The sequence below is a fragment of the Lissotriton vulgaris genome, chromosome 1_1 (assembly GCF_964263255.1).
Source record: "Lissotriton vulgaris chromosome 1_1, aLisVul1.2, whole genome shotgun sequence".
NCBI classification, from domain to species: domain Eukaryota; kingdom Metazoa; phylum Chordata; class Amphibia; order Caudata; family Salamandridae; genus Lissotriton; species Lissotriton vulgaris.
In genome coordinates, this window is record NC_141685.1 from 7,633,475 (window position 1) to 7,648,482 (window position 15,008).

A 15,008-nucleotide genomic window follows, 5' to 3' on the forward strand; every position below is an offset into this window, starting at 1 on the left:
ATTCAGGCAACTATTGTAGGCAAAGCATTTACAATGATACGTACAGTGCCCTGAAAAAAGGGGAAAGGGGAAGTGCGAATGAGTGTAGAAAGGGGTAAAGTGACATAAAACAAAGCCAAAAAGGCTACAATTAATCAAGGATTCTTGTACTGATTTCAATTAACAAAGAAGAAAATTCAATATTGCTACTACAAAATACCATGCTTCATGAATATATTTAATAGTATAATTGTAGGAATGAAGCTGAGGAACAAGAGAAAACAGTCAACGTTTCGACCCCTAGTATGAAGGCAGGCTGAAATTGATCCCTTGCATTGGGGTCTTCTTCAGGACATAGGACAGGGACACAGACCAGGGATGTTTGTTAAACTAGGTGGCGAGGGAACGGGTACTCCCACGAAGCAAGCTAGATAGGACCAAGGCTAGAGAACCACGCTCAAATATCAGATACAGCCGAAGATAAATGGCAGAATCCTCCTAGTGGGCTCCACTGTGATTCAGAGACGATGCAACAGCGTCATTGACTTGGACGACTATGTAGTTACGAGGAATTCATAGGTTGGTATCAAAAGGGATGTCTATTTTTACAAACCAGCTTATAGAGTAAGACCCGGACAGTGGTCTTCAATTGTTAAATATGGTGACCCGCAGGGCTGGTTAAAGGTCAATCAATCGATGAGGGGAAAATTCATACGAGGTTGCCGGTTGAAAAAGCCAAGCCCGGAAAGAGTCTAGTGTTTGGAGATCTCATGTGGCATTTGCTGTCATTGGAGTAAATCGCTGCATTGCCAACCGCTGGAAAGTTCGTGCGTGAAACGGGCTCAGGAACCACTGGGGCAACCAGGAACCACCCAAGGTAGGGACGCAGGAGAACCACGGGGAATGCGTGCAGTGTCTAAACACAACCGCAAATCACAATTGACTTCTACGGAGAAAGTTTAAGTTACAATTTTAAAGTTTAAGGACTGCAGTGAAACCCATTTAGATTAGGACACTTCGAGAGTCAAGACACAGGGGAGCACCGGCGTACTTGTGTTACCTCACTCAGGGAAGCCGGGTGCATAGGTTTCTTTTTTGTTGAGTTTCGTCGTCGATTCCAATGGAGAGCTGCAAAGAAGTGCTGCAGGCGACCAGAGAAAAAGTGTCCAGATGGATCCAAGGGTGGATCAGAGATCAGAAGAACCTGAAAGCAGCGGGGACAGAGTCTGGGTCACTATCCAGTGACCAGGATGGCAACGGGAAGATGCCAGCCGATGTCTCGTGCTTTCAAGTGGAGGAGGTGAAGATTGACTCTTCAGCCACGAGGACCTGGAGGCGTTGATGATGACCAGGAGCTGGATTTGAGCTGTCCCACAAAGGATGTCAAGTGCTGCAGCCAAACATGCAAGATGACAAGATTGGCTTCGGTGCAGAACAGCAAGGTCTGAGGGACTCACCCTTTAGAGGGGAGTCAGAGCATGTCTGGAGCAACCAGGAAAGCTCAAGGAACAAAGGATTGTCCTTCATGGGGATCCACTAGCCAATGACTAGGGATCGCAAAGGAGCCTCAAGCTGTGGTGAAGAAAATGGGCCCACGGAACACTCGTGGAGTGTAGGCCTCTCAGCTTTGGGGCAAAAGGTGCTCGGGGCAAGTGTAACAAATAGCCCAATGCACAACTTCGGGAAACTTCGGGAAGTAGGTGCACTTGTAGGATGTCCAGGAGTTCTGGTCCCACGACTCTCGTGATAGCTACAGGAGTCAGCTTTGCTGGGGACTCGTGTCAGACTCAGAGATGTGTGGACGTCCATGTTCTGTGTCACAGATTCTTTGGGATCCAGCGGGAGCCTTGAAAATGCAGACTGGCAAGATGCTTCTTTGCTGCCTGTTTGAACAGGGAGGTGGCTCATTGACCGCAAGGGAGATTTCTTCCGTCTTCCAGTCGATATGTAATGTCGAAGCTCCAAGATTTTGTCTTCAGAGTTTTGTTCAGGGTTATCTAAAGCCCTAGTGACTGGGTTCCTAAACTTATACTAAAAATAGGGGATGGACTAACTCTAAGGTCCCACCTATGGGAGGACCTGGGGAGGGGGTGGTTACACCCCTTCCGCTTTGTCCAGTTTCGCGGCAGAGCTGGGGCTGAGTGTCCCAGCAACCGGTTTGAACTGTGAAATGCATGGGACACCTTGTGTGCCCCAGGCAGTGTCTGAAAAGCATTCACTGAATGCAACCCACCCTGCCCCAATACACTAAAGCCTGTCTGGGGTAGTGCTGGCACCTCCCTTGACAGGAAACCTATTGTCCAGGCCTCCCCTGCCGGAGTTTTGTCCAGCAGCAGGAGGTCAGACTTGTGTCTGTGGCAGCAGCATCCATTTTGTGATGCTGGGGCTCTTTAAAACATTTACCGGGAGAACCAGTGTGTACATGTCTTCTCCCTCTAGAACGGTGGAATTCTACCTCTGCCGCCGCTTTATCAGCAGTTTCCTGCCGATAAAAGCGGCGATAATGTATCGCCTTTTGTTGATAATATGCCCCAAGAATCTCAATCCTTTCTCCAGAATAACCCTCTAGATTGATATTGGGAATTCCTAGATAATCACCTAGCCTTTAAGCAAATTGAGACTGCACAAATTTTCATTCACAATAGAGTAAGGTGAACCTGAGTCAGCGTACATTTGGTACTCACACTTTTAATAATCATATTACAGTTATTTTTAATGGAGGCATTATCTAAATTTTGAATGGAGCATCCTTAATGTTGAGGACAAAAGAACTACTAACACTACAACATGTGTTGATGTCCTCTTCCTCACTGTCACTATTCTGTTCAATGCTTTTAACTTTGTTATTTTTATTTCTTCTACATGCTGCAGGAAAATCTCCCAAGAGGCCACAATTAGAACATTTCTGCTTGATTGCAGGACAAAATGTATAATTGGCAAGATGTGACTTGCTATTGCATCTATAACATTTCCAAATATCTTTGTTGACCTCAACTTTACTTTTGTAGGAATTAATTTGTTTCTATTTTTAAAATCTTCATTTTTTACATCATGTTTAGAATTGACTTTAAAAACATACAGGGAGAATGGGGTCAAAGGGAAGCAGTTTAAAGACCTACTACTGGTTCACTTCCCCAGTAACAGCAATTGAATAACACACAAGAACCTAGGAGGTCTATAAGCCAAGCAAATCGGTGGCAAAAAACTGGCAGGATAATCTCTATGTCAATTGGTGCCCAAGTCACCTTGTAACAATGTATAAAGAAGTAGAGAAGAAAAAAGGGGGAGCAGTGATATCTAATTATCAATTAGAGAACTGATCAAACCAAATCCAATACATGTGTATGTTGTGGATGACCATCAAACAAACCAAATGATCAGTCCTATCACTTGGTCGTCCACACTGTGACCTGGCGGGTCCTTAGATCATCTAGACCATATGCCACACAGTCATAATAAGTACTGGATACGGTCCACAGTGTACCTCCAATCGGTGGTCAGATTGTGACGGTCAGTAGGAAGTGGTGAAAAACAGTGCAACATACAAGAAGTGGTGAGTCTTAAAATAGGGTGATATGTCTGAAACAGATACTTTAATAGAAACCAGGCACATCCCCTAGTTAAAAGATAGGAATAGCGCAAACGACAGTATGGAACAAATGACTGTCGCAATTAGGGCCAACATGAGTGCACCAAACCACCAAACCTACTCTTATACTCTTGTTCACTGATTTTTCATATACATTTTTGTTTTCTAACACAGATAACAGTAGCAACCCTTTAGAGCAGTGGCCCTGACGAATGCCAAGGGACGTGTTGCCCGGTAGGCAGAAACATGTTGGCCCTAATTGCGACAGTCATTTGTTCCATACTGTCGTTTGCGCTATTCCTATCTTTTAACTAGGGGATGTGCCTGGTTTCTATTAAAGTATCTGTTTCAGACATATCACCCTATTTTAAGACTCACCACTTTCTTGTATGTTGCACTGTTTTTCACCACTTCCTACTGACCGTCACAATCTGACCACCGATTGGAGGTACACTGTGGACCGTATCCAGTACTTATTATGACTGTGTGGCATATGGTCTAGATGATCTAAGGACCCGCCAGGTCACAGTGTGGACGACCAAGTGATAGGACTGATCATTTGGTTTGTTTGATGGTCATCCACAACATACACATGTATTGGATTTGGTTTGATCAGTTCTCTAATTGATAATTAGATATCACTGCTCCCCCTTTTTTCTTCTCTACTTCTTTATACATTGTTACAAGGTGACTTGGGCACCAATTGACATAGAGATAATCCTGCCAGTTTTTTGCCAGCGATTTGCTTGGCTTATAGACCTCCTAGGTTCTTGTGTGTTATAGAATTGACTTTAGCAATCAATTCCTTATTTGTAATAATAGAATCCCCTTTAACTTGTTTAGCACTCCTACAAGACATTTCTGACTTCCTTACAATCGCTAAAATGCTTTCTAAATCATTATCACCATTAATCCACAATCTTTCTTGGATAGTTGAATTATTAACAAGCATAACAACCTGATCTCTAATTAATTCTTCTTGCAAAGTACCAAACTTACAATCAAGAGACAATGTCTTAAGGGCAGATACATAGTTGTCTACAGACTCATCAATTATCTGTTTCCTCTGGAAAAATGTATATCTCGAAATACCTATACATACCTTAGGAGAAAAATAACAAACAAAATCAGAAATGGCTTTATCAAAAACATTTCTGTCACCATCGCTTTCCACCCTAGGTCATTGATTAAAAGCTTTAAGACCTTCAGGACCCAAAGAATGTAAGAGACTGCCTTTTTTTGCAGGAGCTTTCATCTTACCATTAGCATCTAATGTTTCGATATAATTTAAAAAATAAGCTTTCCACTCAATCCATGGCATACAAGGAGAATTACCAGCGGGCCAAAAACATTGCGGTGGAGTGTATATCCTTGAGCACTCATTATAATGTGAGAAAAAATATATAACATAAAAGAAAATATAATTAAACATTTGAATCCGAGTAATACTGAAGTTTCTTCTTCCGGAAATAAGTAAGCAAACTTATGTACAGGGAATTGTTCACTGGAAGAAAGGAATAGAAAGTTGCATTGTCTTTTCTTCTTCCTGTGTAGTATGTAGAAGATGTGAATGAGGAAGAAAAAAAAAATAAAACAGTACAGTAATAAACAACTTGAATGAAGGTGATTCTTTTAACGCATGTGAGGAAACAAGAAATACATATACAATAACCTTGCCCCCATAGAGATCCTACAAGATCCATTGTGATCAGGACTTCTTCTGAACGACTTAGAGTATTCACCATTGGTATAAGATTATCTTGGCTGATACTTCAATTTCTATAATTTCTCTTAAGTGAAAATTGGTATGTGTAGGTCCAGACCAACTGGTAGGACAAAGATGTTTTGTTTTTGTCTGGAAGTGCATGCTTGTGATTTTTAAATACCTTAGTAATCACGCTATCAAGCTAAGATCCAAATAGCATTTTACCATCCAATGAAATATTCAAGAAAGCAGTTTTCTGATGCTTCTAATTTCCAATTTCCACTTTCACTTTCATGAATTCCTTCACACTGAATCCACAGACTCTTAGGAACGGTGATGGATTAAACCCAGATCTTTTGACTGGGTGTGAGCGTTTGATTGATTCAGATGCTCCGTCCATCACTACCCCCTTTTTTGTACCGCTTTTGGCCGCCATAAGTGTGGCAGGGTATGGTCAGACGTGAGTCCCTTGCTCACTTTGCCACTGGATTCAAGCGAGCCGGGCTGAAGACGGCTGGAATGCCAGAAACCGGTCCTCGGAAGCTTGTTTCCGGTCCAGGAAAGACATGGCTTGGCAGTTTGGGCTGGACTGTTCCCATGAGGCACAGGGTCAGACTTATTTGCATATAGCCATGTCTGAACTGGGGTGGCAGAGTGGGATAAAGAACAATGATGGATTAAACCCAGATATTTTGACTGGTTGTGAGTGTTTGATTGATTCAGATGCTCCGTCCATCACCACCCCCTTTTGTACCGCTTTTTGCCGCCATAAGTGTGGCAGGGTATGCTCAGATGTGAGTCCCTTGCTCACTTTGCCACTGGATTCAAGCAAGCCGGGCTGAAGACGGCAGGAATGCCAGAAACCAGTCCTCAGAAGCTTGTTTCCGGTCCAGGGAAGATATGGCTTGGCAGTTCGAGCTGGACTGTTCCCATGAGGCACAGGGTCAGACTGATTTGCATACAGCCATGTCTGAACTGGGGTGGCAGAGTGGGCTAAAGAACAATGATGGATTAATCCCAGATCTTTTGACTGGGTGTGAGTGTTTGATTGATTCAGATGCTCCGTCCATCACCACCCCCTTTTGTACCGCTTTTGGCCGCCATAAGTGTGGCAGGGTATGCTCAGACGTGAGTCCCTTGCTCACTTTGCCACTGGATTCAAGCAAGCCGGGCTGAAGACGGCTGGAATGCCAGAAACCGGTCCTCGGAAGCTTGTTTCCGGTCCGGGGAAGACATGGCTTGGCAGTTCGGGCTGGACTGTTCCCATGAGGCACAGGGTCAGATTGATTTGCATATAGCCATGTCTGAACTGGGGTGGCAGAGTGGGCTAAAGAACGGTGATGGATTAAACCCAGATCTTTTGACTGGGTGTGAGTGTTTGATTGATTCAGATGCTCCGTCCATCACCACCCCCTTTTGTACCGCTTTTGGCCACCATAAGTGTGGCAGGGTATGCTCAGACGTGAGTCCCTAGCTCACTTTGCCACAGGATTCAAGCAAGCCGGGCTGAAGACGGCTGGAATGCCAAAAACCGGTCCTCGGAACCTTGTTTCCGGTCCAGGGAAGACATGGCTTGGCACTTCGGGCTGGACTGTTCCCATGAGACACAGGGTCAGACTGATTTGCATATAGCCATGTCTGAACTGGGGTGGCAGAGTGGGCTAAAGAAAGGTGATGGATTAAACCCAGATCTTTTCACTGGGTGTGAGTGTTTGATTGATTCAGATGCTCCGTCCATCACCACCCCCTTTTGTTCCACAGACTCTTATGTCAAGTGAAATTGTGATTGTTGTTCCATTGCCATCAATAACGCTGCACAGTCCAGGCCTTTACCAATGGCTTCTGATAAATTATCAACGTCTCAAAGTCTCTAACCCTGGACTGCACCACATAAAAGTGTTAGTGCCACCTTTAAAGGAAAGTGTTTGGTGGAATAAACCCTTCTTAAAGCTGAAACTACTTTTTTATTTGCGGCCTCAATTGGAGTACAATCCTCAGGATTCATTGATGTTGTCCCAATTAAGGTTGCCAGAATGACATCCATCTTAATGGAATGAGGAAATGCATTATCTGATTGTTCCATTGTGTACAATGTCTGCAGGAACTTCGGAATTGAAACCCCTATCCAACTCCATCCATTCAGACAACCAGATCCCTACTCTTGCAGTGGAATGGTATTGTGAGAGGTCCTCCTAACATGAGAGAACAAACCCCCTTCCTCCCCTCCCACTTGGAATGGAGGGAATCACACATTTTAACTCCAGTGAGTCATGATGTTAGCATCTGCCTATACACACACACATATACCATACTATTTACCATATAATGTATGCTCTGGGGGATTTTCCAACAAATATCATTAGACACAGATATATTGAAAGAACATTTAGGTGTAATTTTCATCCAGGTGTCTACTGCCTGAGTCAGAGAGCTGTAGGAGAAATGTACTGTCATAATTGAGGACCACTTAATGGGAATCAGTGCTGAGCACAGGTTAATACTATGTGCATCTGTTTGATTTACTGTGTTGGATTGGTGTACTATGTTTGGTTTACTGTGTTGGTTTACTGTGTTTGTTTGGTGCACTGTGTTTGGTTTACTTTGTTGGTTTGGTGTATTGTGTTTAGTTTACTGTGTTGGATTGGTGTACTGTGTTAGATTTACTGTGTTGGTTTGGTGCACTGTGTTTGGTTTACTGTGTTGGTTTGGTGCACTGTGTTTGGTTTACCGTGTTGGTTTGGTGTACTGTGCTTGGTTCATTGTGTTAGTTTGGCGCACTGTGTTTGGTTTACCGTGTTGGTTTGGTGTACTGTGTTTGGTTCACTGTGTTGGTTTGGTGTACTGTGTTTGGTTTAGTGTGTTGGTTTGGTGCACTGTGTTTGGTTTACTGTGTTGGTTTGGTGCACTCTGTTTGGTTTACTGTGTTGGTTTGGTGCACTGTGTTTGGTTTACCGTGTTGGTTTGGTGTACTCTGACACTGACTCTCCCTTCTATACCAGGAGGAGGTGTGGTGCAGCGGCTAGGGTGACTGACAGATTAGCCCAGCACCATGTGACTCTGGGCAATAGCTTGCTTAATCTTCCCAACGGCCCCAGCGCCTAGAGACCCTTACGGGTGGTTGTGCGCTTTACAAATGTGGATTATTATTATTATTATTACTGTGTTTGGTTTACTGTGTTGGTTTGGTGCACTGTGTTTGGTTTACCGTGTTGGTTTGGTGTACTGTGTTTGGTTTACTGTGTTGGTTTGGTGCACTGTGTTTGGTTCACTGTGTTGGTTTGGTGTAATGTGTTTGGTTTACTGTGTTGGTTTGGTGCACTGTGTTTAGTTCACTGTGTTGGTATGGTGTACTGTGTTTGGTTTACCCTGTTGGTTTGGTGCACTGTGTTTGGTTCACTGTGTTGCTTTGGTGTAATGTGGTTGGTTTAGCACGTGCATGACTAGGTGTTGTTTTCTGTTCTAATGATTGTAGTATTACAGCACTGTAAACAAATTGTCCTGGTGTACATAAATATAATTGTTAATCATGACATGTATCAGACTCAATGGATGTGTGTAGGGGAACAATTGAGAGCAAACCTAGCTACACAGCTGCTGAGCACTGTCATGAAGGGATGAAGTACTGTTTACTGTGGGGGACAGGTAAATGTGTCCCATCTGGGATGAAATCCAGTGCTGAAACTGTAAGAGGTATCCATTCTGCAAATCAAGAAGTAGCTTAAAGAGGTGACTCGTTAGTTACTTCTGAAGTGGGGGAAAGATCATTCTAGACAGATCTGGGAGTGATCCCTCAGTACTCTGGAGAATCTAGTAGCCATGTGTAGAATGCTCTTTAGTGGTGCCAGATGTGTGGGTAGATGCTGGGAAGTGAGTGCTCTGTTAAATAGGTACAGAAGGGAGAGTCAGTACCAGAGTGCCTGTCTCTGGGTGTCTGCTGCCTATGTGTTGGGTGAGAATCTCTGAGTTTCTCAGAGGAAAGCCAGGATAGAACTTACATCAATAGTTATTACAGGCAGACTATGTTGTTTGTTGTAATCTTTCACTTTGCATCTTGCCCGAGATATGTGCTTGCAATGTCCGTTCACTCCATTGTTTGAGCAAAGATAACTTTACTTCACTTGGATTCCAATCCTTACCTGTGCAGGTCACCCCAGCATCTCTTCCTGTCGGACAGGTATTGTGTTCCCAGCCTTGTTGTGGACATTTCCATAGAGCAGCCTCATCTCCTGTGCATTGAACATTGCTCATCCTTACAGGCAGAGAACTCTTTCCAAATCTTGGATTGTACTCATATTCTTTCACTGAAATGCATCCGAGCTGTCTGCAGGCAACTGAAGCATCCTTCAGGTCCCAGGAATCATCACACACGGTCCCCCAAACTCCATTGTGTTTGACCTCCACTCTCCCAGAACAGACAGATGTGCCGTTGACCAGCCGGACCTCATCAGGACCTGGAAACATATGTACAGGTGACATATCAAGCAACAGTTACAAAACAGGTAATGTGTCAACATTTTATATTAGTATGAAAGTTTCAAGGTCCTTTATCTGTGCAAGATTAATAAACATCATTGCAAATCACCAGTAAAAACACTACATGTACAATGGGAAAATATCAATACAAATGTCAAACAAAAGTAATATAGGCCCAGTCACTTTGTGTTCTATGTGAACAGATGAGTAATTAGAGCAGGTAAAAGGTCATAACATGTGCATTCTACTCAAGCTCAGTTAAATCGTAGCTAAATAGTAACAGTGCCACACCACACAATGATAGTGAGAGTGCAGCATCCCACAATGATAGTGAGAGTACCACACCACACAATGATAATGAGTGCAGAATCCCACAATGATAGTGAGAGTGCCACACCACAGAATGATAATGAGAGTGCAGCATCCCACAATGATAGTGAGAGGGCCACACCACACAATGATAATGAGAGTGCAGCATCCCACAATGATAGTGAGAGTGCCACACCACACAATGATAATGAGAGTGCCGCACCCCACAATAATAGTGAGAGTGCAGCATCACACAATGATAGTAAGAGTGCCGCACCCCACAATGATAGTGAGAGAGCGGCATCCCACAATGATATTAAGAGTGCCGCACCCCACAATAATAGTGAGAGTGCAGCATCACACAATGATAGTGAGAGTGCAGCATCCCACAATAATAGTGAGAGTGCAGCATCACTCAATGATAGTGAGAGTGCAGTATACCACAATAATAGTGAGAGTGTAGCATCACTCAATGATAGTGAGAGAGCGGCATCCCACAATGATAGTAAGAGTGCCGCACCCCACAATAATAGTGAGAGTGCAGCATCACACAATGATAGTGAGAGTGCAGCATCCCACAATAATAGTGAGAGTGCAGCATCACTCAATGATAGTAAGAGTGCGGCATCCCACAATGATAGTGAGAGAGCGGCATCCCACAATGATAGTGAGAGTGCGGCATCCCACAATGATAGTAAGAGTGCCGCACCCCACAATAATAGTGAGAGTGCAGCATCACACAATGATAGTAAGAGTGCCGCACCCCACAATGATAGTGAGAGTGCAGCATCCCACAATGATAGTAAGAGTGCCGCACCCCACAATAATAGTGAGAGTGTAGCATCACACAATGATAGTGAGAGTGCAGCATCCCACAATAATAGTGAGAGTGCAGCATCACTCAATGATAGTGAGAGTGCAGCATCCCACAATGATAGTGAGAGTGCAGCATCCCATAATGATAGTAATACTGTAGCATCCCACAATGACAGTAAGAGTGCAGCATCCCACAATGATAGTGAGAGTGAGGCATCCCAAAATGATAGTGAGAGTAAGGCATCTCACAATGATAGTGAGAGTGCGGCATCCCACAATGATAGTGAGAGAGCAGCATCCCACAATGATAGTGAGAGTGCGGCATCCCCCAATTATAGTGAGAGTGAGGCATCCCACAATGATAGTGAGAGTGAGGCATCCCACAATGATAGTGAGAGTGCAGCATCCCACAAATATAGTAAGAGTGCAGCATCCCACAATGATAGTGAGAGTGCAGCATCCCACAATGATAGTGTGAGTGAGGCATCCCACAATGATAGGGAGAGTGCCGCGTCCGACAATGATAGTGAGAGTGCAGCACCCCACAATGATAGTGAGAATGCAGCATCCTACAATGATAGTGAGAGTGAGGCATCCCACAAGGATAGTAAGAGTGCAGCATTCCACAATGATAGTGAGAGTGAGGTATCCCACAATGATAGTGAGAGTGAGGCATCCCACAATGATAGTACGAGTCTAGCATCCCACAATGATAGTGAGAGTGCTGCATCCCACAATGATAGTAAGAGTGCAGCATTCCACAATGATAGTAAGAGTGAGGTATCCCACAATGATAGTGAGAGTTAGGCATCCCACAATGAGAGTGAGAGTGCTGCATCCCACAATGATAGTAAGAGTGCAGCATTCCACAATGATAGTAAGAGTGAGGTATCCCACAATGATAGTGAGAGTGCGGCAGCCCACAATGATAGTAAGAGTGCCTCATCCCACAATGATAGTGAGAGTGCAGCATTCCACAATGATAGTGAGAGTGCTGCACCCAACAATGATAGTGAGAGTGCTGCACCCAACAATGATAGTATGAATTCAGCATCCCACAATGATAGTAAGAGTGAGGTATCCCAAATTGATCGTGAGAGTGAGGCATCCCACAATGATAGTGAGAGTGCTGCACCCAACAATGATAGTATGAATGCAGCATCCCACAATGATAGTGAGAGTGAGGTATCCCACAATGATAGTGAGAGTGCTGCATCCCACAATGATAGTAAGAGTGCAGCATTCCACAATGATAGTAAGAGTGAGGTATCCCACAATGATAGTGAGAGTTAGGCATCCCACAATGATAGTGAGAGTGCTGCATCCCACAATGATAGTAAGAGTGCAGCATTTCACAATGATAGTAAGAGTGAGGTATCCCACAATGATAGTTCGCGTTCTAATCTAGGACCCCGATCGATACTGTGACCTTATGCCCCTATACGGCTATAAATCCATTTGTTCCCCTATATTGGCATAACCGATCAAATGCAATATTCAGAAAATCGTCTCTGGCCTCACACGAACAGAGCCACATTTCAGAATCGCTTCCTCTGCAACTTTCTTTGCAGCTCATTAGTGCAAATGACACAGCGGAGACCACTATCTAAGATTCCTAGATTAACACTCCGAGTTCTTCAACAAGATAAAAACTCAGCAACCTGGGAAAGCCCCGCTTGCTATGTTTTGATTAGTAATAGAACTCTAATGAGCACTGATAGACGATCACTTCCTAGTGACATCTTTATTGACGTCTTTTGTCCAAAAACTTACGTCAAACAAGGCACCTTTCAGGTATAAATATTACCAACGTTGCCTTAAGCAAACGCTGAAGCTGCTGCTGATAATACCATCGCTGAAGCTACTATCGCTACTGCTATCGCTGCTAACGAGCGAACGATGGTGTGGTGAACTTAGGAGCTGAACAGCCGTCCCCCTGCAAGAGCCCAGCAGATGCAAGCTGCCCGCGGAAGCTGCCCCTCCTCTTCCTTGACGCGCTGAGAGAGACGCTGTCTTTTCTCCTGCCGAGAAATCCAGCTCCGGCGTTTCCAGCCTACTCTTGCGAGTGACTGGGATATCGAGTCCCTGAAGGGAGATACCAGACCTCCATCATTCTATTCCAGAGGTATGGTGTTGACTAAACCCTTAGAGAGAATTCTTGAAGCAAACCTTGGCAAAACCAACTTAACTAAAGCTACTTACTTACTCCCCTCCCAAGTATTAGGCTTAGGTCAGGTACACTGGGGTAGGCATAGTTAGAAGCACCAGTTGAGTATGTTAGCTAATGTATATATGAATGTATATATGTTTTATTCATTTTAAACCATTGTATGGCTAAGAAACCATATCAATGCTTTTACAGTATTATTTCGTAATACTCATTTTACTGTACGTACTTTTTATAATGACAAGTCTTGCAATTGTGGCAATTCCTTTCTCTTGTACGAGAAGAAAGACTGTTCAATAAATGTTTCCCTTTATTGAAAACGCCCGTCTCTCTATTCTCTACATATTGTGAAAGTAATCTGCACAACAACTGACTGAGTAAAATAACTGTCTATTGTTTCACACGACCCTAGAGATTGACTCTTATCTGAGGAGCAAAGTTGTCATGTTGCACGGTTGTTGGAAAACTGAATCCCTTCTTGTCTGTACCAGGGAAGCTGATCACTTCCTATTCAGTCAAGAAAGTTTCCAGTGACCTCTGAGCTAGTTGGTAACAAACCCAATTAAGTTTAGCATAGTCAGTAGAGGCCTGGAAGATCTGCACTTCTACGTCGATACTACTGTTTATGTTATTCAAATGCGCAGGGCCTATTGGGAAAATAGGAACTACACTACATGGCGCCCAAACGTTTGGTAAGGCGATAAACTAACGCAAGACGTTAGAGTAACTCAGTCGTGCATATTTCACACAGACCCCTTTCTCCCGTAAATACTCCAATAGACGTCTGGAGTGGGTGAAAGGTTAAAATCCGCCCGAACTCAGTAGGAAGAGATTCCTATGTGAAGCTCTGGTTTATTCAACGTTGAAGGATACAGTGTTCCAAAATATTGTTCACCTAATCTTTGTCTCCTTGGAGACCTGCTCTGCAAAACCTGCATTTATAAAATGTCAGTAGAAAACAACGGAGCTGATGCCGCAGTAAATGCCACTCAGCAGGGTCCCGACGGGACTACTGAACCGGGTGCGATAATCATCCCGGCACATTTAAGAAAATCTATAACGTTAAAACTTATAGAAAATGGACTGACCACTCAAGGTGGCACAGTCATCTTCGTGATAGAGGCACACGAATATCGGCAGACAGAGGTATTCTATTCATGGATAAAATTTCCAGCGGCAAACGATGCAACACATGAGTTCCACTATTATAAAATAGAGGATCCATCGGGAGAGTACGCTCCTTTCGAGGAGATTGAAATCCCATTAAAATTCCAAGAGCACCTGCTCTGGTTTAATGGGGCCCTAAAACACAATGATCATATTACCAGGCTCGGTCCACTAGGTAGACCAGGAGCAACGTGGCCGGTTCTAGCCAGCTACACACCACATCCTGACATTGCAAAAATGTCTAAAGAAGAGCTGTTAGTACAGCTAAAAACACTTATAAAAATACATAGGCAATTAGTCCAATATGTAATGCGGACTGCTACAGTCCAAACAACTGTTAATGTACCACAGCTGACCCCTCATCAGGGGAACACTAATAAAATTACACCACAGAACATACAGTCATGTCTTGGTAAAACACCCATAAAACGGGAACAAGTTCCTTTCTGGTTAGCGCAGAAAATCAGTCAAATAGAGGCAGTATTTCCGGATACTACCCCTATCGAGAAACACAGAATCTTGACCATCTGCCTTCCAATGGGGGTAGCACCACACGTGGAGGACTATGACACTTGGGGTACAGTCTTTGCTTCCATTTACACAAAAACACATGGTGTTCCGTCTATGGCGGTAATACCAGAAGTGCTAAAACAGATTCAAAATGAATACGGTCCAGAACCCGCTTTAACTCTTGGTATGAAATTACTGAAAGACTTCAAGCAGGTCTCGGCTATATTACTAGCCAATATAAAAGGAGAAGCAGCATCTGTGGCGATCCGCCAGAAGTTGAAGGAAACAGATAT

At 43.8% G+C, this 15,008-nt stretch overlaps 1 protein-coding gene across 1 annotated transcript in view; it reads right to left on the reverse strand.

The window, feature by feature from the left end:
- LOC147736943 (scavenger receptor cysteine-rich domain-containing protein DMBT1-like) overlaps positions 1–15,008 on the reverse strand; it is a 533,293-nt gene that overhangs the window by 77,537 nt on the left and 440,748 nt on the right. The window contains exon 14 of the mRNA XM_086922344.1: positions 9,410–9,724. Coding sequence (XP_086778470.1) covers positions 9,410–9,724 — 315 coding nt within the window. The remainder of the gene's footprint in view (positions 1–9,409; positions 9,725–15,008) is intronic.